Raw genomic sequence first — 27,511 nt, 5'->3', positions numbered from 1 at the left:
ATACTTCCATCATTTTATTTGTGATTCCTGTAACAGTCATTTCCAATATAGGCTTTTCCTTTACCCTGGTCTCCATCTCATAATGTAGGAAGATCATGTGTTTTTCTAGTCTTACTTCACAGTATTCAGTAACCAGACACTGACAAACCTAAATACCCAAACAGAGGGCAAAATAATTGTGGAGCAAACTGACTTGAAGGAATTATAATAATTACAATGACACGGGCAAGTTTATCAATAAATGATTGTGTTTCCCAGTGAGGAGTCTCTTGGGGTTCTGCTCAGGGTGGAACAGGGTAACGTAGCACTTGGAATTGAATATACAGAATACAGAGGGACTGAAGGGAAAGGATGAAGGGGACATGGAGATGGAAGGCATCGAAACAATCAGGAGAATTCTATTGAGATTGACGTTACCAAGGAACATTCTGGAGAAGAATTACAGGTGTCCAAACTGATATCACCTCATAATAACCAGAATAGCGACAATTACAGGAAGGTTAGCAATAATTCACTGTAAGTGTTTGCCAGTAAGGCCCCGGCGGGTGTTCTGCTCAGGGCGGAAGAGGATAATGTAGCACTTGGGAATGAAGATACAGCCCAGCAGCCCTGCACTGGAAGCCAGGATAGCGAAGATCTCCACAGCCACCATGTATTTGCCCTTGGTGCTCAGGTACGCTGGGATGAAGGACACCCAAACACTGCAGAACACCAGCATGCTGAAAGTGATCAGCTGGGCCTCATTGAAACTGGCTGGTAACTTCCTAACCAGGAAAGCAACTATGAAACTTAATCCCGACAGGAACCCCAAGTAACCAATCACAGTGTAGAATGCAGTGACAGAGCCTTCATTACATTGTAATATCATCTTCCCAGTGTAAGTGTGAGTGTCATAGTCTGGGAATGGTGGGGAGGAGATCAGCCAGACCAGGCATATCCCAACCTGGAGCAGAGAGCAGAGAAGGACCAGGCAGAGGGACACTCTTGTTCCCACCCATTTCTTTATCTTGCTTCCCGGCTTTGTGGCATTAAAGGCAATGGCAACTGTGACAGTTTTAGCCAGGACACAAGAGACAGAAAGTGTAAAGTTGATCCCAAATGTAACTTGTCTGAGCAGGCAGGTCACTTTCTGAGGGCGCCCAATGAACAAGAAGCAGCAGAGGAAGGACAGTGTGAGGGAGAGGAGGAGGGAGTAGCTCAGGGTTTGGTTATTGGCCTTGACCACAGGAGTTTTGTGATATTTGAGAAAAATCAGAAAAACTAAAATGACAGTAAGAGAGGAGAGAGCCGAGACTGCAGCCAGAGACTGTCCCAAGGGATCCTCATATGAAAGGAATTCTGTTATTTTCTGGATGCAAATAGTTCTCTTGTCATTGGGCCACTGATCTTCTGGGCATTGGATACACGTTTCCATATCTGTGGGATATTGGAGAGGAAAAGAATATGCTCAGTTGATACCTATAGGAGTAGAGTAAATGTTCTGACTATGGAGGACCCTACGTGGGTCTTGTTGCTGCAACACATGTGTTTATGGTGACAATGAGGCATTGATTTTATATTTATGGATTAGTCAATTCACTGTATGCTAATAAAGATTGGGGATACTTTTATCTATACAACAGTGGTCTGAGTGTTGAGTACTGGGTCTTTTAGCTTTATTCATTTAATTTATTGGAAAAATGCACAGTTGTAGACTTTTTCATAAGGCACTAAGAGAACAGTCAGTCTCTCTATAAAGGACACAGTAGGTCAATTATATTATATTTAGTAAGTATTAAGTGCTTTGCATTCAAAGCCACCCAGGTCAGCCAGCAATTTTCTATACCAGTAGCCTATGCCTCGCAGCAGTAGCCATGTTCCATAGGGACTCTGTAATGTTCTAATGCTTCATGCAGATGGCAGGGTACAGGGTTTCTAACAACCTAACTAATAGTGCCCCCCAAGAGGGTGATTATCTGCTTGCAAATTAATAGACCCCCAATGTTATGCTGCTTTCCAGAGTCCGCCCATATAGCACTATAGCAACGCCCACAAAGTGCTTCTATTATAGAGCATCACATAGATACCCCAGTGTGCCCCAATCTGAGCACATTAAATAGTCAGCAGTGTGTACCAATAACTGCATCACGTCCCCTAATGTGCCACAAAACTGCAATAGAAAAGGCTGCAAAAACATTTGGTTATGTTGGTTATTGGTAGGTTGGTGGGAAACTGACCTGTTGTGTTGGAGATGTGTCCCTCTGCGCAGGGCACACAGTCATAACAGCAGGAAAACTCTACTTCCCGGGAATTTTTCCGGTACCCTGGGATACAGCTGTCACTGCACACGGAGATTGGGATCTGAAACCAAACCCCATAACAGCAGGTAATTGTACTTTCCGGGCAATTCTTTTATAATCTGAAGAACAATAACCGCAGCATTATTTTACCATAAGCAGTCAAGCAAACCCCTCACCCAGCTATAATGTAGGGGGGCATTGCTGTTGGCAAACCCCAGGCTGATCCCCAACTGACTTCAGACAATAACTCTTCAAAAATATAACCCAGTTACTGGGGAGGGGAGTACTCACTGCAAATGGTGGGACTGGGTACAAGTGCCCCAGCGTAGGGCAATACAGATAGTCTGGCACAGGTCCCACCCCAGTTGAAATAGGAAGCAGCTTGTTTTCTAAAAGAATTCTAATTTATTTTATATCATTACACATTTCAGGCCACCCAAGGGCGCTTAGTGATAGGGTAATTACCAATACCGCACACAGAACAATCTAAGGGAATATAAGCCACTCACATTGGAGAATAGTTCTACCAATCGCAATGTAGAACTCATTAATTGGCTGCATATAAAAAATGATCAATGATGTGATAATAAGAAACACCTTATACAGGTGAAAAATAAATACCCAAATCTATAAAAAAGTAAGTATATATATATATATATTGTGGCAGAAAACTTAAAGTAGATTATACATAACAGAAATATCAGATGCTAAGTTGGAACTGCCTGCTTCCCTGGTACGTAAACTGAAAACACAGCTCCCTTCCATTATTCTATATGTTACTTCCTCCTGTACAAGGGACACTTCTATCTATACCAGGAACTTTTAGAAAAGAAACGTCAGGATCTGCCTAGGCTCAAACTCAGAACTGTGTGTTGAACTGGACCCGCATTACTCTGGTGAGCCACCGGGGGGGGGGGGGCTGCTGGCCAGTTTTCCTAAGGCTGATCCCAAAGAATTTTAGATTTTTCATTAAAAAATGGAGCAGTCGAGTCAGCAATAAAGGCACAGTCTCGTTAAATAATGGCGTGGTCTCAAAAAAGTCCATGAAAAAGGTGACATCAAAAGAGAAGCCATGTGTTCAGTGAATAAAGATTTCCCAACAGATGCCATACACTATGCAACCCAGCGGCAGTTTGTGCTACATATAGAGCCAGGATCCTTACAGAATGTAGCAACTACTCCCCAACCACTACTCAGCCAATCACGGGCCTCTCTAACTGTGATGTCATGGAGGCTATTAACCAATCATGTAGGAAAGTATCAGAACTGAAAGGCCTATCCAGACATAGAACATGTAATAGGACTATAGATGGGTCTGATACAACAGAAGTAACATAAAATGCTGGAAATGCGAGAGATTTGGCCAAAATAAAAATGAATGCACAAAAGGACACACAGTCCCCAAGGCCAGTGGCTCATTACCAGCTGCCAGGGGCTTATAATGGCAAAGAGGTACTTTCCAAGCTGTAGAGCAGTGATCCCCAACCAGTGGCTCAGGGGTAACATGTTGCTCCCCAACCCCTTGGATGTTGCTCTCAGTGCCCCCAAACCAGGGAGTTATTTTTGAATTCCTGACTTGGGGGCAAGTTTTGGTTGAATAAAAACAAGATTTGCTACCAAATAAAGCCCCTGTAAGCTGATAGGGTGCATAGAGGCCCCTAATAGCCAATCACAGCCCTTATTTGGCTCCTCCATTAACTTTTATGGTGCTTGTGTTGCTCCCCAAGTCTTTTTACATCTGACTGTGGCTCCCGAGTAAGAAAGGTTGGGTACCCTGGGAATACAGATGGAAAAAATTGCATTAATAAATGCTTTATTTAAGAATTTATTACATCACAGTACATTTAAGCCCTACGCATTTCGTGCCAATACTGGGCACTTAATCATAGGCAAATGCAACATGAACATGCTACACTATTTAAATGAATTTTAACCAATCACAAGGTTCATTGTAAAGCTCCAATCACATTGCTTAGAACATTGTAGTACGTACATAAAGACTAATATACAAAAATGCAAAAAACAAATATACAAAATGTCCATAAGATGTATAATAGGCAGCAGGGATATTGCCTTAGATTGAGAGTATAAATATTATTCATTGTACTGAGCAAGTAACTCACTGTATGTTTATACTGACAGATATTAAGTATAAGTGGAAATATCAAGGCCAGGCCATTGCAGGACTGTACCACCTAGTGCTGCTGATAGACAATACCGCTTTACATTTTGCAATTCGAATGCATTGTTTCTGATATACACGTGTTGTATTTATATGTTTATTTGCCACAGTCGGACTGTTGATGTAGGCATTCACTTGTTTTGCTTTGATTTATTGTGTGATTCATTAATTGTTTCAAATGATATTGTACACGCTGGGTCTTCTAACCTCATTGCACTAATGTACCATAGTGATATATAGAACTTTTGTTGTAAAATGAACTGCTCTGTTGGTTCCCTCTAGTCCTGTTTTATCAGCCCTTCGGGAAGAGAAGGAGCTACAGCTTAAAGCCAGATGTTCACCAACCCCAGATGGTCAGCTTGTTCTCTAGCGCCTTTACCATCACCATTGCTCCGCCCACTCTCCTTGCCCCCTGCCTCACACGGCCACTCCCACACCTCAAAGGGGCAGATGTGCAACGGAGACTCGAGAGTGTGGTTTGCCCCAGGGTTCTCTTCAATCACAGCCAAGCATGTACAGGTATGTTTCATTTGTGCACAACATACTCCAGGTAGGACTGTTCCAATGTCCATTAAACATCTTCTGAAGGCAATGTATCCCATTATATCCAGTTGCCCAAATATGTCTGTGCTGATGAATTCTCGGAGCAGCCGGAGACATGGCCAGTAGTAAATATTTCAGGAGCAGCGACAGCTAAAAGACTGTATGCGGGTATGGGCTGCCTGAGCTATTGTCCTCATATCAAGGTAGGGCAGATAATGCATTTAATCTGCAAAGACATTGGTATACATGGAATCTTCATATCCATACCATCCCAGAGCTAAGGGGAAGTTTAAAGGTTTATTGTTCATTACCAGATTCAGCAGATGTTCTAGAAACACAGATAATTGAGTCTTTGCCAAATGGCACAATGCCAAGGCCCCCCAGCTGTGTTGGGAAGGACCACATTGAGTCTCGCTAACCATGGAGACTGCAGTGAAAGGGTGGCCTGATGGGATTCCGGCTCTGCAAGGAGACTCATCCAACACTGGATGTAGGGAAAGTCTCAGGGATCTCAGATTCCAGTGCTTAGGCAGTAGGTCCCTGTTGGGTGAAGACTCCCAGGATCATCATGTCTACTTGGGCTTATAAGCTCTAGATCAATTAAATGACTATAGACTTGTCTCATCTTCATCAACATACTCGTTACATATAGATACAGCTTAACTTGGAACGCACTGCTGGTGAACAGGTCACCTGGGTATATTCGTTGATCCCTAGTAGTTGTGAGTAAGCCGTATGCTCTCCATCACAAATGTGGCTTTGCAACAACTACTTTAGAGCTCTATTAGTGAGTACACCGGACATCCCCTATAATATGAACTACATGCTCCACACAGTTCCCATCATGCTGTAAATGTGCCTGTGGCTACCAGCCTGAGACCTACCTGCATCGTTACACTTACCTGAGTGCTGGGGTTAGAGTTGCAGTTCAGTGTTGCTAGAGCAATGTGTGTTGCCTGATGCTTTTTTATTTCTTAATTTATCTTTACATTTTTGTTCACATGATTTTGATTTACATTTATTGCCCTTTTTTCTAACTCTTGTACAATATCCACTGGGGGGGAGGGGGGGTGAATTCATTTTCTGCTTCGCGCCACTTGAGGTTTATCTACGGGTAATCACTTGTGCCTGTAACTTAGATTAAAGGAGACATATTGGATAAATGGGAAACCCCTAACCCTGTAGGCAATTATGAATAATATCCGGTGCTGGTTTCCCTTTGGGCTAAACATTAACCCTATCTGTACCAATGGCCCCTTTATTGGAGCTCCCTATAGATCCTCTCAGGTCCCTGTCTGGGTTTCAAATGAGGGGTGGGCGTGTCCTAACGGTCCCTGCCAGAAGTACAGTAGGAGGGGGAGAGCCAATCACAGCCCTGCGCTCACACAAGCAAAGACATGCTTCAGTTCCCTATCAGGTCAGCCTAGCTACTGATTGGTTCCTATGCTACACTGCAGTGTACGGAGGGCCGCCGGCTCCCCAGCTCATCCAGAGAATTCAGCCAGCAGGAAGTGGAACAGATGGGCGGGGCTAGTGGGGTTTTGGGCGAATTTCTCAATAAATCAGTCCAAAACACAACTTTTTTAAGCACAATCCTTCTATATCTAGAGAAGTACAATTCCCTGGTACATTGTTAATTTTTATAGGGTATGTCTCCTTTAAGGCTGGAGATAAAGCTGAACAGTCTGTTCCAAGTTTGAGTCTACATTTCAGCCCTGTGTGCTGCCCCAGCAGTTACTTATTGTATATACAGTATGGTTTATATGCATAGACATTGTTTAGCTGCCACCTAGTGGCCAACATGTTTATTTGCTTGTCAGTAGACCCTCCCATTCCCCTTCCTTATGTGTGATGTCATTTCCTCTCATCATCCTTTTCCTCTTCCTGCTTTCCATGTGTGTGGAGCTATTCTAGATGTTAGGAAGGGAAATATTCCTTTTGAGCTCAGGCATTTGTTCATCTACCATCTATAGTTTGGTACTTTGCTATGGACAATACCATCTATTGCGTCACTTCTGCCCCTCCTCCACATGGCCAGTCCTCTTGCACTTTTAGTTACTGTTCCATTGTGGGAGGGGCCAAACTCCATCATTGCTGCAGGAAATTGTGAATACCGTGACAATCCCTTATTTCTACAACTAGTAACAGGAGATTTAATATTAAACACTATGTAGCCCTCTTTTGCTACTGCATGAGATCTAGCACTCATTCACCTGCGGGTGGCGCTACAGGAGCCCTGTGCCTCCGCTATCTGGAAGAGCAGGTACACTGATAAATGGCGTGCCCCCAACGAGGGTCAGGGCAGGTTGGACTGCGGTACCCCTCCCTGGGAAACTTATCTGATCCACAACACACGCAGGAAAGGTTGATGGATTTATTGGCGGACGCTATACCTTTAAATTTGCAGGGATAGATACAGCCTGCCAGCCAGGGGCAACTTCCCTCACATAACCCAGCTGGTACTTTCTGAACTGCTGAGGGGAATCCCCCACTTATGGGGCAAGTGCTTCAGAGTCTTAAGAACTCCCTTTGGCTTTCCGTGCCCTGAGAAGAGCATGCTTTGCCCTTCAGAACCCTTTCCTTCCGCAACCTAAAAGAGCGCGCTTTCTGCCACTGGGGGGGTCCCAATTACTTTATTATACAGAGCACTGTGTGAGCTCCCAACACCTTGCTTGTCTGTCTGCTTCCTTGTTCCCAGCAGCCCCTCCTTCTCTCTCTTCCTTCCTGTCAGCTCACACAGGGGGTGGGGGCTCCTCCCCCTTGCACAGTAACAACACAGAGGAGAGACAAGTACTGTATATACTCGAGTATAAGCCTAGTTTTTCAGCACCCAAAATGTGCTGAAAAAGTCACCCTCAGCTTATACTGGAGTCGGGTGCCATGGGTCCCTCTAGACTAGCACCCTCTGTCCTTTGTGTGCAAATCAAACCGCAACCAGACCCTCCAGTGCCCTGGCCCACTCCCAAATCTTCATCTACCGTTCTCACCTGCCCCATTCTGCACTAGACATTGCACTTAATATTTTATATAATCTATATATATACAGTTTTGAATGATTTTAACTTAGCTTGGTTGCTGATTGGGCTAAGGGGGTAGTACTCTTAAGGTATCATTATTGATACCATATTGTTTTTGTTTCCCCTCTTCTCCGCTTACAGAGCTAGTTTACTGTTTTTCTTTGAAATAAATATTTAAAAACATATACCCCACTGATGCCTCAATGTAATTGTATTGGTATTTATTTGATTATTGAAACTTAGCAGTAGCGGCTGCATTTCCCACCCTAGGCTTATACTCGAGTCAATAGGCTTTTCCAGTTTTCTTAGGTAAAATTAGGTACCTCGGCCTATATTCGGATCGGCTTATACTCGAGTATATACGGTATATAGCTATATAAACTGTAACATTAAGGGGCACATTTACTAAGCATTTTTGAAAAAAAAGTTGATTTTTTTTTTACTTGTAGATATTTTTGAGATCTATGGATGGGTTTTCACCAGTACACACATTTTTTGGTATTTTTTCTGGAAAAATTCATGTTTTTCAGAAATTTTCTTCAGAAAAAAAAACATATTTTTCTAAAATGACTCACGTAAAACGTGATCTATTAATGTTTAGTTCATTTTTTTTTGTCGAAAGAAAAACCCAACAGGATTTATCTGTCGAGTACCATTGAGCCCTGCGGAAGGTTAGGATAGCAGAGGAACAGAATAGTCAGTGACGGCCTGTCCTTGGCACATTTTCAAGGAGAAGTTAATCCCATCGTTATTTTCAGTTTCACCCAGTTTTAAGGAAAAGTTAATCTCATCATTGTTTTCTATTCCACCCAGTTTCAAGTGAAACTTAAAGGAGACATATTGGATAAATGGGAAAAACCCCTAAACCTGTAGGCAATTATGAATAACATCCGGTGCTGTTTTCCCTTTGGGCTAAACATTAACCCTATCTGTAACAATGGCCCCTTTATTGGAGCTCCCTATAGATCCTCTCAGGTCCCTGCAGGGCCCTCTTCACCTCTTGTATCGGTTACTGATTGCTGTATATGTTACTCCTTGTAGAGTGTAAGCTCTTTTGGGCAGGGCTCCCTTCCCCTCCTGTATTGGTTACTGATTGCTGTATATGTTACTCCTTGTAGAGTGTAAGCTCTTTTGGGCAGGGCTCCCTTCCCCTCCTGTATCGGTTACTGATTGCTGTATATGTTACTCCTTGTAGAGTGTAAGCTCTTTTGGGCAGGGCTCCCTTCCCCTCTTGTATCGGTTACTGATTGCTTTATATGTTACTCCTTGTAGAGTGTAAGCTCTTTTGGGCAGGGCTCCCTTCCCCTCCTGTATCAGTTACTGATTGCTGTATATGTTACTCCTTGTAGAGTGTAAGCTCTTTTGGGCAGGGCTCCCTTCCCCTCCTGTATCGGTTACTGATTGCTTTATATGTTACTCCTTGTAGAGTGTAAGCTCTTTTGGGCAGGGCTCCCTTCCCCTCCTGTATCGGTTACTGATTGCTTTATATGTTACTCCTTGTAGAGTGTAAGCTCTTTTGGGCAGGGCTCTCTTCCCCTCCTGTATCGGTTACTGATTGCTTTATATGTTACTCCTTGTAGAGTGTAAGCTCTTTTGGGCAGGGCTCCCTTCCCCTCCTGTATCGGTTACTGATTGCTTTATATGTTACTCCTTGTAGAGTGTAAGCTCTTTTGGGCAGGGCTCTCTTCCCCTCCTGTATCGGTTACTGATTGCTGTATATGTTACTCCTTGTAGAGTGTAAGCTCTTTTGGGCAGGGCTCTCTTCCCCTCCTGTATCGGTTACTGATTGCTTTATATGTTACTCCTTGTAGAGTGTAAGCTCTTTTGGGCAGGGCTCCCTTCCCCTCCTGTATCGGTTACTGATTGCTTTATATGTTACTCCTTGTAGAGTGTAAGCTCTTTTGGGCAGGGCTCCCTTCCCCTCCTGTATCGGTTACTGATTGCTTTATATGTTACTCCTTGTAGAGTGTAAGCTCTTTTGGGCAGGGCTCCCTTCCCCTCCTGTATCGGTTACTGATTGCTTTATATGTTACTCCTTGTAGAGTGTAAGCTCTTTTGGGCAGGGCTCTCTTCCCCTCCTGTATCGGTTACTGATTGCTGTATATGTTACTCCTTGTAGAGTGTAAGCTCTTTTGGGCAGGGCTCCCTTCCCCTCCTGTATCGGTTACTGATTGCTGTATATGTTACTCCTTGTAGAGTGTAAGCTCTTTTGGGCAGGGCTCTCTTCCCCTCCTGTATCGGTTACTGATTGCTTTATATGTTACTCCTTGTAGAGTGTAAGCTCTTTTGGGCAGGGCTCTCTTCCCCTCCTGTATCGGTTACTGATTGCTGTATATGTTACTCCTTGTAGAGTGTAAGCTCTTTTGGGCAGGGCTCTCTTCCCCTCCTGTATCGGTTACTGATTGCTGTATATGTTACTCCTTGTAGAGTGTAAGCTCTTTTGGGCAGGGCTCCCTTCCCCTCCTGTATCGGTTACTGATTGCTTTATATGTTACTCCTTGTAGAGTGTAAGCTCTTTTGGGCAGGGCTCTCTTCCCCTCCTGTATCGGTTACTGATTGCTGTATATGTTACTCCTTGTAGAGTGTAAGCTCTTTTGGGCAGGGCTCCCTTCCCCTCCTGTATCGGTTACTGATTGCTTTATATGTTACTCCTTGTAGAGTGTAAGCTCTTTTGGGCAGGGCTCCCTTCCCCTCCTGTATCGGTTACTGATTGCTTTATATGTTACTCCTTGTAGAGTGTAAGCTCTTTTGGGCAGGGCTCTCTTCCCCTCCTGTATCGGTTACTGATTGCTTTATATGTTACTCCTTGTAGAGTGTAAGCTCTTTTGGGCAGGGCTCCCTTCCCCTCCTGTATCGGTTACTGATTGCTTTATATGTTACTCCTTGTAGAGTGTAAGCTCTTTTGGGCAGGGCTCCCTTCCCCTCCTGTATCGGTTACTGATTGCTGTATATGTTACTCCCTGTAGAGTGTAAGCTCTTTTGGGCAGGGCTCCCTTCCCCTCCTGTATCGGTTACTGATTGCTTTATATGTTACTCCTTGTAGAGTGTAAGCTCTTTTGGGCAGGGCTCCCTTCCCCTCCTGTATCGGTTACTGATTGCTTTATATGTTACTCTGTATGCCCAATGTATGAAACCCACTTATTGTACAGCGCTGCGGGATATGTTGGCGCTTTATAAATAAATGTTACTAGAGGAGTATAATTCCCTGGTACATTCTACATTTTTATAGGATATGTCTCCTTTAAACACGTTAATGTTTTCCAAGAATGAGCGCCAACGCTCCTAAAATGGCCGCTGAAAAGAATGATCAGGTTTCATCTGAAAAAATACCAGGTCCGATTCTAGTTTCAGTAAATCTGCCCCAAGGTATGTGATTTATCTTTTAAAATGTGAAAAGTGTAAAAATCCAACATGTAGGACAAACCGGCCATAGATTAAAGAAAGGATAATTAATATTAAATGCCAAACACCAGTAGCCAGACATTTCCCTGACTGTGCTGATAGATACCGATCTTTTCCAAAAGTTACTGTTATAGATAGAATTGTCCCTGGTCCAAGAGGGGAAAATGTGCCCTCAGACCTTTTAAAAAGGAAGCTAGGTGGGTTTTCCATATAGGTTCCAGGCAACCAGACAGCTTAGGGTGCTGATACATGAGATTAGTCGTTGCCAAGATCATTTCCTCTAGTGGTGGCGACTTTCCCACTTTCCCACTGGTGATAGTGTAATAGGTAGTACTATTCCCCAATATGATTGGCTTATACCCATATACATTGTGTGTAGCATTGAGATTAGCCTATGGTTAAATGCCCTTGGGGGGCATGAAACTCATAAGGCTATTTCTGTAGTTAAGTAATGATGTAGCATAAATTGAAATTTTTAATTTGAAATTTTTGGGGCCCAGACCTGTGCCAGCCTGTCTGTAGTTGAAGTTACAAGGTGCAAGTAAATCTTAGCCATCAAAAATGATCGATTTAATTAATCAGATGAAGGTAAAAGTGTAGAACTGGGCGAATCTGGGGATGATTTGATCAGGGGCGGGCCAAGCCGACCGGGCGCCCTAGGCAACCCAGTCGGCCAACTCCGCCCACCTCCCCGCCCCCCCCAATGGCGCATGCGCGCCAAAGCACAGGAGGAGGTGCAGGGGGGCGGTGCGATGATCTGTCATTGCCTCCACAGCTAATCATTAGCGGTGGAGGCAATGACCGATCGAATCGCACCGCCCCCCTGCACCTCCTCCTGTGCTTTGGCGCGCATGCGCCATTGTGGGGTGCTGTGATTCGATCGGTCATTGCCTCCACCGCTAAAGATAAGCTAGGGGTAGGCAGGAGAGGCCCCTCAATCGTTGCGCCCTAGGCAGCTGCCTCTTCTGCCTACCCCTAGTTCCGGCCCTGGATTTGATGTAGTTGGTCCATTTAAATAGATCACAATCTATGGGCAAACCATCCCTGTTTTGCTTAAAGGGGAGGACAATTTTAGTTTCTTTTTGCTTGAGATGTATTTTGTCTGTATACATTGTGAATTTCCCTTTATTGATCCTTACCAGGAGCTCACCTCTGTAAAAGACGGGTGCCACAAGATGGCGCTGTCATTGACAATCAGTTGGTCGGGGGTCAAAGTGCTAAAGCTTCCCACTTTAATCACATTCACTTGACCCTCTCTCGGATCAGGGGGTACAACCCAGTTTGTCAGGTCATATTGTCCCGGAGCTTCTCCATCTTCATTGATATAAATCTCTTCTTGGGATGATGAAGATGTAAAATGAATATTTCTTAGCAAGTGATTCAGCTGAGGAAAAACAACATAATAATGTTATGGAGGGGTTGATGCTGCTGAAAAACCTAAGGTTAAGAAGGTGAATTAATAAGGTAACAAATGCCTCAGTGAAGTTGGGAATGAGCAACCCTATGAATGAGGCACAGTTAGTGGCAGGGGTCTCCTGTTACAGAACCCTCTAGGAATGTTAGACAGGGTGAGATAGTAAGAGAAGCTTTGGGCTCCACCAAGGAGGCCTAGTGTGGATTAGTTCCCAGCAATACCTGCCAGACTGTAGGGACTCCGGTTGGTAGAGCTCAGTGTGAACTTGGTGCATGATATTATACCACAAAAATGTACAAAGAAAGGTTTGGACAAAATGAAGGTCCCTGACCATGGTTTCCAGTTTCTCAACTTTAACATCAAATCTGACCTACAATAAGGGTCTGAGGCATCATTTTTAAAAAGGAAAAGATGGTACTTTTTGCTTATCTAAGCAGGTGTGACCTTTCTGTGTATATTGGGGTACATTATATATGAGGACCCCCACCACAAATTAAAAGAAAGATGTGAACAAAGGGTGAAGTCATAACCTCCCCCTAACATGAGATGAGACAAAGCACAAGCATTTGGCCCCTTGGTTAGAAGTGGGTCATGGAGACCCTAAGAACAACTTGGATCTGTTTGGATATAACACTGCAAATCACACATGAACCAGAGCTTATTCCGCCTTTAGAATATTAGTCATCAATTGTTTTCTGTTAGTAATGAGCACCATGAGGCGTAACCTGAACACACTCAGAAGAGTGGAAACAAGTAGCAGAGTGGACATAGCCCACTTAGATGAAGGACTGCAGACAGGGGTGTATTTAGGCAGGGCTGTGGAGTCGGTAGATAAATTCTCCGACTCCGACTCCTCAGTTTCTGATACTTCGACTCCGACTCTGACTCCGACTCCACGACTCCGGCTCCTCTGTTTTTAATATGCTAATGTATTTTACACATTCATACAGTCAATGAAAAGCAAGCTTCATGGTTGCTCAACGTGTTCGTTTATGCACTGCGTGCATTGGGCTTTATTCTTATAGCAGAGAAGTAATTATTTATGACTGTTTGTGAATTGGGACATTTAAATTTGCTTTATTTTTTTTTTTTATTCCCATTTAAATTTAGTAGGAGTCGGAGTCGGTTCATTTTTTGCCGACTCCGACTCCAGGTACCCAAAATTGCCTCCGACTCCTCGACTCTGACTCCGACTCCACAGCCCTGTATTTAGGTCCAGTGCCGCCCTAGGCAGAGTGAAGTTGTATAAACTGTAGCATGGTTGGGAAAATCATAGAAGGAAGGTATATCCCTCCCAGAATCCTCTACGAAGCAGTACAGAGGGCTGTGAAATTATTGGTCTGTTTGGCTGTGAAGGCTGATTGGCCTGTAGTTAAAAGGTGGCTCCAGGAGAAGTGTCTCTCTGCTCTGTTCTGGGAGAGAGGGGCAACTGGAGCTGAGGTGTAGAACTTATCCTGCTGGTAAAAGTGGGTTTGGGACAAGAACTGTTTGCTGCACAGTTACTTCTGAGACTGAGGAACCTTTATTCGCAAAAGGTGGATCTCATAGAAGCAAGGACCAGATACTATCTGATGCCCTAAAGCAGTGATCCCCAACCAGTGACTTGGGGGCAACATTTTGCTCACCAACCCCTTTAATGTCCCCAGTGGCCTCAAAACAGGTGGTAATTTTTGAATTTCTCACTTAGAGGCAAGATTTGGAAGCATAAACACCATGTGAACTGCCAAAAAAGAGCCCCCTCTAGTGTGCCAGTCCATACTGAGCTACAAAATAGCCAATCACAGCCCTTATTTGGCACCCACAGGAACATTTTCATGCTTGTGTTTTTCTTATATTTAAATCCCTGCTGCTTCTAAGAGAGCACAGGGATTGGTAAGTTCTTCTTGCAAGTGAAACTAAACTGGTAAAAGGAATGAAACAATTAAATCGTACAGGTATTGGACCCCTTATCCAGAAACCCATTATCCATAAAGTTCGGAATTACGGAAAGGCCATCTCCCATTTTAATCAAATAATTTACATTTTTAAAAACGATTTCCTTTTTCTCTGTAATAATAAAACAGTACCTGTACTTGATCCCAACTAAGATATAATTACCCCTTATTGGGGGCAGAACAGCCCTTTTGGGTTTATTTAATGGTTAAATGATTCCCTTTTCTCTGTAATAATAAAACAGTACCTGTACTTGATCCCAACTAAGATATAATTACCCCTTATTGGGGGCAGAACAGCCCTATTGGGTTTATTTCATGGTTAAATGATTCCCTTTTCTCTGTAATAATAAAACAGTACCTGTACTTGATCCCAACTAAGATATAATTACCCCTTATTGGGGCAGAACAGCCCTATTGGGTTTATTTAATGGTTAAATGATTCCCTTTTCTCTGTAATAATAAAACAGTACCTGTACTTGATCCCAACTAAGATATAATTACCCCTTATTGGGGCAGAACAGCCCTATTGGGTTTATTTAATGGTTAAATGATTCCCTTTTCTCTGTAATAATAAAACAGTACCTGTACTTGATCCCAACTAAGATATAATTACCCCTTATTGGGGCAGAACAGCCCTATTGGGTTTATTTAATGGTTAAATGATTCCCTTTTCTCTGTAATAATAAAACAGTACCTGTACTTGATCCCAACTAAGATATAATTACCCCTTATTGGGGGCAGAACAGCCCTATTGGGTTTATTTAATGGTTAAATGATTCCCTTTTCTCTGTAATAATAAAACAGTACCTGTACTTGATCCCAACTAAGATATAATTACCCCTTATTGGGGCAGAACAGCCCTATTGGGTTTATTTAATGGTTAAATGATTCCCTTTTCTCTGTAATAATAAAACAGTACCTGTACTTGATCCCAACTAAGATATAATTACCCCTTATTGGGGCAGAACAGCCCTATTGGGTTTATTTAATGGTTAAATGATTCCCTTTTCTCTGTAATAATAAAACAGTACCTGTACTTGATCCCAACTAAGATATAATTACCCCTTATTGGGGCAGAACAGCCCTATTGGGTTTATTTAATGGTTAAATGATTCCCTTTTCTCTGTAATAATAAAACAGTACCTGTACTTGATCCCAACTAAGATATAATTACCCCTTATTGGGGGCAGAACAGCCCTATTGGGTTTATTTAATGGTTAAATGATTCCCTTTTCTCTGTAATAATAAAACAGTACCTGTACTTGATCCTGACTAATATATAATCCTTATTGGAGCCAAAATAATCCTATTAGGTTTAATTACTGTTTAAATAATTTTATCAGCAGACTTAAGGTAGGGGATCCGAATTATGGAAAGACCCCTTATTCGGAAAACCCCAGGTCCCAAGCATTCTGGATAACGGGTCCTATACCTGTAATATCATTATTACTGTCGATGTTGGGCTTGTTTTTCTGAACATGATTAATGTGGGGGGGGGGGGGGTCTTTTTTCATTTAGAAAAGATCAAAGAACAAAAGCTCCTCCTTAGACTTGAGGAAATGAACTTGAAAACAGAGCAAATGGAAGTGGAAGTGGTGGGGGATTACCCTGGGGGTGATATTAGGGAGGCAGATTCTATTAATGCCTTAAAGTTGTCTATTTTTAACCTAAAGTAACTATGTAACCATATGAAGAAACATAATACAAAAAGCCCACCTTCCATGGGTTCAGTTCCCTCTCCAGTCGGGCTTTCTCTGTAGGAGCCCCATGAGAAGTCTTCTCTGAGAGCAATACATGTAGAGCCTGGGCCAACAAATACACAGCCTTGTACACACTGTAGGGCACTCTGAGATCCAGCTGTCTATAGTGAGGGATTGATGCAAGGGTCTCATTTCCGAGACAGTCTTTAAGCATATAGTCCTGAAGTCTGGGTGCATCACTCATAGTCAACGCTTCTTTTTTCATTTGAGGAGTAATACAGATAAAACAACTCAACCACATTGAGTAAATGTAGGGATCTTCTGGGTACCGAGCAGGGTTTGCCCGGAGGAAGTAATCCTCAAATCCGGGAATTTCATCGCCAGATATCAGAAAAGCCAGACTTCCATTGAAGATTTCTGTAAAATCATAATGAAAAACGAGATCTTTATACGATGTGACTATCAAAATCCATATTCTCCTGAATCTAGAATTTGCATGTATAGAGGCCAGATCTAATGTTATCTGCTCGCGGGGAACACTCACTATGATAACTCTGGCAGTTGTTCTTTGGATCACACATGCCCAGCAGGATTCCCGTTTCAATTCCTTCCAGTCTAATTCATAAGCAAATTCCACACATATCCCATTGCTTGTAATCAGCTCCGTTAGGTCTCTCTTTTTATAATCACCCCTAATATCTGTAAAAAAGATTCCCACCCAGCTCCAACCAAAGTGCTTCAGCAGCTGAATGAGAGCTTTATACAAATATCCCTCATTAGGGACCATTCGGTAGACGTATGGGAACCTCCATCTGTCAGTGAAAATGGCATCCGTGGCTCCGTAGCTGATCTGAAATATTAAATTACAGCAGGTTTCCCTATACCACAAATGAGTAATACAGTAGCTTAGATTGAATAATATAGGCACAAAGGTGGCAGTAAGTCTTTATTTTACTCCACCTATTTCACTCAAACATAAGGAGCAATCAAGGTGATCTTTTGAGGTAATGGGGGTCATTTTTTAATACCAGGATGCACTAGGGCACTAGGATGTACAAAATGTCGCCCCTTAGAACTCTTTTATTGTGGAACGTGCATGTAGGGCAGATGGGAAGGGCTCTGCGGACTGTGTACCTACCTGCACCGTCTAACTTGTGTGTCGGAATAAAGGGAAAGTAAGTGGCAGAATAGGGGATACCAGAGTAACTTCCCATGCTCTTCCCTCATGTTTTCCCCCCCACCCCCATCCCCCCCACACTAGTGAGGGATAGTGAGGAGTGAATTTGCCCCATTTTGCCAAAAAAAAACTTACCAAATACATTGAAGTCAATGGGCATTTCTGTTTCCCCAAATTTTTTATTTTTGTTGCTCCAAATGCGTTGAAGTCAATGAAGGGGAGGGGGGCGGTTTGCATATTTTCCCCAAATCTTTTTCGTGACAAATTTTTGCCGCGGTTGCACAAAAAAGTTTGCCGATGGCGAAATGGGGAATTTCATTGAGAATCCACGACTGGCAAAAAAAATTTGCTCCTCACTAGTAAGGGACCAACTGCTTAACGAATGTAGCGCCCTACTGGGAGATGCCAACTAGTGATGAGCGAATCTGTTCCGTTTCGCTTCGCCGGAAAATTCGCGAATCTTTCAAAAGATCCGCGAAACGGCGAAAAATTTGCGAAACGGCGAAAATGTCGTGCGACAAAAAAAAATTGTCGCCCGCGGCTATTATTTTGTCGCGCGGCTATTGTTTCGTCGCCCGCGGCTATTATTTTGTCGCACGGCTATTGTTTCGCCGCCCGCGGCTATTGTTTTGTCACATGGCTATTGTTTCGTCGCACACGGCTATTATTTTGTCCCGCGGCTATTGTTTTGTCGCATGGCTATTGTTTTGTCGCATGGCTATTGTTTTGTTGCATGGCTATTGTTTCGTCGCACACGGTTATTATTTCGTCGCCCGCGGCTATTGTTTTGTCATATGGCTATTGTTTCGTCGCACACGGTTATTATTTCGTCGCCCGCGGCTATTGTTTTGTCGCGCGGCTATTGTTTTGTCGCCCGCTTTTCATTAGCAGTGGAGGCAATGACTGATCAAATCGCAGCGCCCCCCAATGGCGCATGCGCGCCAAAGCACAGGAGGAGGTGCAGGGGGGTGGTGCAATCAACAAGGGCAGCCCCGGAGCTTAAAAGAAAAAGCCTCTGACTTACTTCATTGCCGTTTGCAGTAGAGAAGGGGGGGATGTGTCAGGCTTTCCTTGCTCACTTGCAGGTTGCAGAGATGGTGGGCGGGGCGCGAAGGTGAACCTCCTATCAGAACAGGGATTTATTACAAGGGTTCCCGATATTGCGCTGATATATATATATATAAATCACTAAAGGTTAAAATAGAACAGCGGGTGTGGAAATGGCTGGTCCACTGGTACCTGAACTGAGTAAGGTCCACTTGGCAGTACCATGTTCCTATTGTGCCATATCCCATGCTGAAAGCACCGCAATATTGCTTTGGTGCTGTACCGCATGTAGAGTGATTTACACCTGCAGATGCAGGGCATTAATGTATTTAATGTATTTGTGGGGTTGCTACCCTTTGTCTTAAATCTAAAATTACCTGAGGGTAATGGTACAACCCAGTGAGGGGAGAAAGTCACAGTAAGGTACCCAAGGGTAATGGTACAACCCAGTGAGGGAAGAAAGTCACAGTACGGTACCTGAGGGTAATGGTACGGCCCAGTGAGGGGAGAAAGTCACAGTATGGTACCTGAGGGTAATGGTATGGCCCAGTGAGGGGAGAAAGTCACAGTACGGTACCTGAGGGTAATGGTATGGCCCAGTGAGGGGAGAAAGTCACAGTACTGTACCTGAGGGTAAAGGTACGGCCCAGTGAGGGGAGAAAGTGACAGTACGGTACCTGAGGGTAATGGTACGGCCCAGTGAGGGGAGAAAGTCACAGTACGGTACCCGAGGGTAACGGTACGACCCAGTGAGGGGAGAAAGTCACAGTACGGTACCTGAGGGTAACGGTACGGCCCAGTGAGGGGAGAAAGTCACAGTACAGTACCTGAGGGTAATGGTACGGCCCAGTGAGGGGAGAAGCACCGCAATATTGCTTTGGTGCCGTACCGCATGTAGAGTGATGTGCAGATGCAGGGCATTAATGTATTTAATGTATTTGTGGGGTTGCTACCCTTTGTCTTAAATCTAAAATTACCTGAGGATAATGGTACAACCCAGTGAGGGAAGAAAGTCACAGTACGGTACCCGAGGGTAACGGTACGGGCCAGTGAGGGGAGAAAGTAACAGTACGGTACCTGAGGGTAACGGTACGGCCCAGTGAGGGGAGAAAGTCACAGTACGGTACCTGCGGGTAATGGTACAGCCCAGTGAGGAGGGAGACTAAGTAGGAAGAGGCAGATGTCAGATCTCCAATGAAACCAGCCAGGATTCCCCTCCTCTCACAATTATAATTAGGAACTAATTCCTTCCCTCCTGACAGTACTGACATGACACCCCTCATTGCTCTTCTTTCTATTGCCCTTGTATTATACACCATATATCCCAGGGTGATGTTGGGCAAAATGTCAGCTCTTCGGTTTATCTCTTCTATGGCGAACTTGAGTGCCAGGTAGTGAGGGTAAGAATCAAGATTCCTGAAAAGGAAATTACATTCCTACTCAATTTCCATTCCAGTTCCACTTTATATGAAAAATGTAAATGTAAATATGATACAACATGATAAATGTGATGATGAAAAATTGTGGCTCTTTTTGTAATGTAAGTATATCCCCTCCCCGTCTCAGATAAGTGCCACTAAATAAAGACAGAATATGTGGGAAAGTGAGCGAGGGCACTCAGGCTGGCAGTATCTGTGCAGCAACGGGGTACTAAAAGTCCCTATAAAAATACAGCTCGGAGTTCAGACACTTTTATACCAAACAGCTATTCATGTTTGTATATGATCTCAGTGCAGTATTCCTCAAAAGGAAATCAAATGTAACCCCCTTTATGGCTGGATCCATCCAGCTAATTAGGTTAGAGCATGGGGTACATTGGACTCTCTTTCTTAGGGTGGGCCTTCTCTAAAAATGGTTGAGATGGAAAAGTAGTTATGCATGCACTTCTGTGAGGGGTCCTATATCTATTTGTGTTTGGAATCAGTTAGCTTAAATGTGTTTTAGTTAGTTTTACAGCAAGAACGGCAGTGGGTAGTGACATCCCAGGCACATTATATACAGTGATAGGCAGTGGGTACTGACACCCCAGGCACATTATATACAGTGGGAGGTAGTGGGTACAGACACCCCAGGCACATTATATACAGTGAGATGCAGTGGGTACTGATGGCAGATATTCAGGACCTGGTACTGTCACACTGGCACTGATACACTGGTTTGTTTCTCAGCTATACAGTCTCATGAGGGCCCTACTGTAACTAGAAATAAACAAAACAGTGGCAAAAGTTAAACAAAAACAACAAGAAAAAAACATATAAATGCGCAATTCGTTTTTACAGGGGGAAAGAGTTAATTTAGGACCGGACCAAGAGTTATAGGGATATTATAGCCACCAGGTGACAAAAAATATTTAATTTCAGCTAGTGATTTAGCCTTCAGAACATCTACAGTGTAATTCCAGTGGGAGTGGGATAATATCTGTAATAAAGGTTCAGAGTTAGTGAGGATCTTCGGTAAAGGTTAAAGCCTTCATTTCTGTAGTGCCTTCAGTTTGTAATATCTCCCCAGCCCTGCCCACATCTGTGCCTTGATTGGTCAGTTTTATGGTCTGTTAAGAAGAAAGATCCAATCAGAGCACAGCTAATTACAACAGAACCGGAGCTTGCAGAAACGCAAGAAGATTTCCTGATGTTAGAGGTCCCAGAACAGTGCAGAAACGGAGCTAGATATTTCTAAGGTGCCAAGTAGGTTTGGGGAGGCTTAGCCTTACTGAAAATCCCCCTATGGAATTACTTGGCGCCTAACCCATACTGCTGCTGCTGCTGCAACTTGGCAAACACTGAATATACTGAAACCATTTCTGCAGCCGTATCTGCCAATTCAGTTTTAGGCCAAATTGTTCCCTGTGTAAACTCTCTCCCAGCACCAAACTGCAGTTAAACTACAAGTCAGTGATGGAACAGAGCAATGCACTCCGGAGAGATTTGCCCAAACCAAATGTCTTTTCAGCCAAAGCAACACCAGACCCACCTAAAGTGACCCCAGAACCTGCAGCCCAGTAGATCAAGCCCTACTTCATTACAAGAACTCCACCTGAATCCAAGGCTCAAACCCAGCTGGCAGCCCATCCCAATAGGGAAAGTACAGATGTCTGGCAAACTGTAGCCATCACTGGGGGGGAGTTACCCCCATAGCTTTTAGCCTGGGCCACACAATGCTGCCATTTCTGTAGGAAGGATTGTAAGAAAGTCTTGTTTACAGATAAATAAACACACGGGCCCTGACTACATAGCTCAGTTAGTTCTTACTAAGCTGGGACACACAATCCAAAGCTTTGGCTGCAGTCATTTACATTCCAAAGAATTTGGCAAACAGAACAGGTACAGAGCCTTTTGTGTTTATGCATTAAACATATTGTTCAGGCTGGTTTAGAAGAGAGGTAATACCTGTAATATGAGTGTGAGGGGCCTATATGTGAGTGGCTTCATTTCTAGCACAGATGTTGTTTTTACCTTAAATACAAAGTGCAGACTTACAGATACATAGACTGTAACTTTGGATCCATCTCCAGTGGTATCTTATCAAGTCGCATCAGCTGTTTATCAGAGCTAATCTGCATTATTCCTCCCAATATAATGTCCCCAGACTGGTACAGATGAGTATTTGCAATGTAATTCTTTAAAGAGCATTGGGGATTCAACTTCTCTGCAACGACAGTAGAGACAAGTAGGATGAGTAAGAGAATCAGGACACCATGACAGGCCAAGGGGAAAGGGTTTCTGTGCATGTTGTGCCGGTGGCTGAGCAGAAGGATAATACAGAGCACAGAGCGTTGGGATCAGTAATGTAATAGCAGCAATCTGTCTGTCTGAGCAATGGGAATTATCAAGGATCAGCCACAGGCTCCCAGACACATGGAAGTCACCAGCCTTTCCTATTCCCCATGTTTCTCTATTCAGGTAAATAAATAGGCAATAAATGCCTCACATCTCAGCCTCGGTGCTGAGCAGCAATGGGAATCTGAATACTCAGAAGCCTCTGTTTATATAACAGATCCAGTACATTCGCTTCTATACCCTGTACATTATAGTAACACTGATTTGTATTTGCTAAAACTGAGAATTCCCTGGGCTTTTGGTCAATTTGTTCCATTTGTAATTCTTGTTTAATTGCTTCTTAGTGCCTGAAGCCAAATACATCAGTTCTATAAAGAATGAGAATCACAGGAATCAGAAAGTAATAATAGTATCATATGTTTTTAGGATAAGTCTATGGCAGTGCATTGAAGCTGTAAAATAAACTCCTGCTTCCAATAGTTACTGTTAGGGGTAGATTGACTAAAACACATTTTTCTCATCATTGTTTTTTTTCATTTTCAAACTCAACTAAACTTGTTTTTACTAAAAAAAAGTCACTATGAGAAAATTTGCAAAAAAAACTCGGTCAAAACCTAGCGTCTCAGTCTCTAGAACCTCAAAGGGTCAACAGCTTGTAAGAGAAGAGAGATTGATAGCGGCATTCCAAGAGATGATCTATTAGATGATATTAAGTACATTAAGATGGTCAATGATTTTCTGTTTGATTCAGCAGTAGAATCGGTTAAGTCGTCGGCAAGGTTGATGGCTTTATCCGTAGTCGGTCATAGGGCCTTGTGGGTAAAAGCTTGAAAGGTGGATTCCTCTTCAAAGAATAGTTTATGCTCTTGGCCATTTGAGCCAGGAAGGTTGTTTGGTGCTAAAATAGATTCTTTGATTGAACGTTTGGTTGATAAGGCTAAAATTCTACCCCAGGATAAGCAAAGGACTACAAAGAGGTCATTTTTTCCATCACTGGTCCAGGAGTGCCTCGCCCAGGGCAAAACAGTCTAGATTCTCTAACAACTAGCAACTCCTTCAAAAATACCTAATCGGTACAGAGCGACAGAGAGACAATGGAAGAGCTAAGGCCAAAGATTTTGTGTAAGACACTGGATTTCTGATTACAGGCTTCAGGAAGTTCAAGAAATGGGTGGCATCCTTTCCCAGTTCTGCCATCAGTGGAAGAATGCTACAATAGACAAGTGGGTGTTAAACACAATAAAGCATGGTTATAGGATTGATTTTTGGCTGCTTCAACAAAATTCAATATTATAAACCAAAAGAGACAACTCTACAGGAGAATGTAGACAATTTTATTAAAATAAAGGACTTGAACTCCGCACTCTCTCTATCCCAACCAACAGTAGATCTAGAAAAGCTACAAAAAAGGATGTTTACATTCTTCTGGGACAACAAACCCCATAGAGTAAATAAAAGAGTCATCATGAGATGAACACCGCAAGGGGGACTAAATTTCCCTAACTTACTCAACTACTGGAATAATAAGCCCAGATGGTCAAAATGCACTGTATGCCCACAGCTGTCAGAAGGGTTGCTCTAGAAACACAACTATTATATCCCCAGTCATCAAGATCCATACTTTGGATCACACGAAGCTCCACACCACAAATCACCCAAACTAATCCAATACTTAGACATACAACCAGGCTTTGGGATAAAATAATGGTAAAACATAAAACTTAGTAATCAGTAATTCCTAACAGGGAATTCTTCCGATACACACAGATTAAACACTTCATCCAATCAAAACTGGGGAAGACGAACAGACAACATACAATCTTTGAACATCTGAGCCTCCACCCACATAATAAACAACAAATAACATGGCTCTACAGCAAACTAAACTCCCACAAAATACCAGACAAAACTAAATATATGGAACGCTGGGAACAAAGGCTACATATGACCGCAGAGGACGACCAATGGCAAACAATCCTAGAAAACATCAGAAGGGCATCTATTAACACCATAATCAAATGCCTATAAACTACTCTACAACCTCACACCACTGAAACTAAACACAATTTACAAATCAGACCCCACCTGCTATAGGGGAATGCGGAGAAGTAGGTGATGAACTGAACACCTGGTGGACATGCCCCCAAATATCAACACTTTGGAAAGATATCTTCGGACTCATAAGCCAACTACTACAGAAAGAAATCCAAGCAGACCCCCAGCTTGCCCTACTACTTCGCAAACCCAAAAACTTCAACAAGACTGAATTTAAACTATGCTCTCAAATTTGCCCGGCAACCAGATATGTAATAGCTAAAAAATGGAAAGCGGCACCACCACAACTCCCTGAAATAACAGCTAAAATCTGGTGGATATCTACGATGGAAAAACTGACTGCACTTATTCGTCACAAAACAGATACATATGAAAAGATATGGTCCCCCTGGATCACATGGACTGAAAGCCAAAATATCCAACAACCTAAACAGACCTAAACATGGACAACTCCAAGAAACGTCAGACCCAGAACATAAGAAAAGGATTATACCCATAATAATGGCTAGGCAAGAGTCCAACCCCCTATCTGACCCCAACTCTATCTTTCCCCCTTACATGTTTTATATGGAACCTACCTTGTTGAAAAACAAACAAAAACAAAGTTTAAAAAAAAAATGAAAATTTTGAGACAAAAAAAGGGTCTTCAAGGAAAGTGAAGGGACATCTGCCATTGACTTCTATGTGAACTCGGCGAGTTTAACCTGGCGAATTGTCGGATTAGGATTTTTAGCCATTTAGACGCATAGGAAATCTTGGAAAAGTTGTAAAAAAAAAAAAAAAACTTTAGAGAGTAAACCATTGCAGAGAGAAGGAAAATAGATATTTGATTTAAGATCTCTTACTCCATAAGGACTAAATATTCATTTTGATTTACAAGAATTTTGAGGAGAGGGATAATTCATAGGTAAACTAAGCACTATATTTCATTGTAAGATATGCAGGATTGGACTGGGGGGTGCAGGGCCCACAGGCCACATCCCACACACCCCCTAACCCCCCGCAGAGCCTCCCTTACCCCCTGCAGGGCTCCCCGCTAATCCTCCCTAACCCCCCGCAGGGTCCCCTGCTGATCCTGCCTAACCCCCCGCAGGGCCCCACCCTGATCCTCCCTAACCCCCCGCAGGGTCCCCTGCTGATCCTGCCTAAGCCCCCGCAGGGCCCCCTGCTGATCCTCCCTAAACCCACACAGGGCCCCCTGCTGATCCTGCCTAACCCCCCGCAGGGCCCCCTGCTGATCCTGCCTAACCCCCCGCAGGGTCCCCTGCTGATCCTCAATAACCCCCCGCAGGGCCCCCCGCTGATCCTGCCTAACTCCCTGCAGGGCCCCCCGCTGATCCTCCTAACTCCCCTGCAGGGCCCCCCGCTGATCCTGCCTAACCCCCGCAGGGCCCCCTGCTGATCCTGCCTAACCCCCCGCAGGGCCCCCTGCTGATCCTGCCTAACCCCCGCAGGGCCCCCTGCTGATCCTGCCTAACCCCCCGCAGGGTCCCCTGCTGATCCTCAATAACCCCCCGCAGGGCCCCCCGCTGATCCTGCCTAACTCCCTGCAGGGCCCCCCGCTGATCCTGCCTAACCCCCTTCAGGGTCCCCTGCTGATCCTGCCTAACCCCCTGCAGGGCCCCCTGCTGATCCTGCCTAACCCCCTGCAGGGTCCCCTGCTGATCCTGCCTAACCCCCTGCAGGGCCCCCTGCTGATCCTGCCTAACCCCCTGCAGGGTCCCCTGCTGATCCTGCCTAACCCCCCGCAGGGCCCCCTGCTGATCCTGCCTAACCCCCTGCAGGGCCCCCTGCTGATCCTGCCTAACCCCCTGCAGGGTCCCCTGCTGATCCTGCCTAACCCCGCAGGGCCCCCTGCTGATCCTGCCTAACCCCCCGCAGGGCCCCCTGCTGATCCTGCCTAACCCCCCGCAGGGTTCCCTGCTGATCCTCAATAACCCCCCGTAGGGCCCCCCGCTGATCCTGCCTAACTCCCTGCCTAACCCCCCGCTGATCCTCCCTAACCCCCCGCAGGGTCCCCCACCCAATGTCCTCCCCTAAGTGTGCATAAGTTTGACGCATCAGGGGAGGAACAGTCAGCAGAACAGTCAGCCAGGGGAGTGCCAGCAAGGGTCGGGTCTGGGCTGCCGGGGCCCACGGGAAAAAACCCAGTGGACCCTGAAGATATGGTTTGGAACTGCTTAAATAATCTATAAAATAATCAATTGTTTTAGTACGTGAGCAAGTTATATTCATTCTTCTGTAACACTATATACACCGCATGTATGTACTTGATTAATAAAGTTGGGACAATTTGTGGTGGTTGAGACTTGAACACAATGACCTTGAGAAAGTCTATTTGGCAAATGGCGTTGGTGCTGAGAGGACGTCAGTGGGAATCGCTGCCGGGATTGCGAATGATCTGGAGAATGCTGCCGGGAATCTGAAAGGAGAGCGGAAAGCACCGGGAGCTTTGTCAAACAAATGTGCCGACTCTAATTAGCGATCCGACGAATTAGCGATCCGGTTGTTTTTCTGTGCATCATTTTAAAGTACTTATGTAAGTGCAATATTATAAGTGCAAGGTATAACATCGTTACTATCTATGAGATCCTTTTCTCTTCCATATTAACTGAAAGAAATCAATACAGAGTTTCCTGGAACTACACTGATATGCATCACTATCGCTCTCTTTATATCTACCCCGGACAGGGAACAAACACTTTCCTAGAGGTATAATGACGGAAGGAAAACACTGTCTCAGAGACATAATTAATAAGAAATTCACCATTATGACATATGCAGAAGCAGCTGCTGCTAAATTCTCCTCATTCCCAACATTTCCAATTTGTACAAGCCTCTCACTATGCAAGGGCCGTGTTGCACGGTATCAATTGCATATACCCATACTTAAGGTGCCCATACACGGGCCGACTATAGCTGCCGATATGGGTCCCTTGGACCGATTCGGAAGCTAATCAGCCCGTGTATGGGCAGAACAGAGCT

At 44.1% G+C, this 27,511-nt stretch overlaps 1 protein-coding gene across 1 annotated transcript; it reads right to left on the bottom strand.

Annotated features, from left to right (window-relative positions):
• Nucleotides 1-103: 103 nt before the first annotated feature.
• Nucleotides 104-17,258, bottom strand: LOC100490558 (vomeronasal type-2 receptor 26). The gene is made up of 4 exons (XM_012953692.2): nucleotides 16,488-17,258; nucleotides 12,574-12,807; nucleotides 2,217-2,388; nucleotides 104-1,416 (listed from the first exon to the last, which is right to left on the bottom strand). Exons 1-4 carry the CDS (start codon nucleotides 17,256-17,258, stop codon nucleotides 512-514), a joined length of 2,082 nt encoding a protein of 693 aa, XP_012809146.1. The 3' UTR covers nucleotides 104-511.
• Nucleotides 17,259-27,511: the final 10,253 nt, after the last annotated feature.

This window comes from Xenopus tropicalis, chromosome 2, assembly GCF_000004195.4.
Source record: "Xenopus tropicalis strain Nigerian chromosome 2, UCB_Xtro_10.0, whole genome shotgun sequence".
Classification (NCBI taxonomy): domain Eukaryota; kingdom Metazoa; phylum Chordata; class Amphibia; order Anura; family Pipidae; genus Xenopus; species Xenopus tropicalis.
Note: the sequence above shows the minus strand (reverse complement) of the source record. Positions and strands in the feature narration are given on the sequence as shown.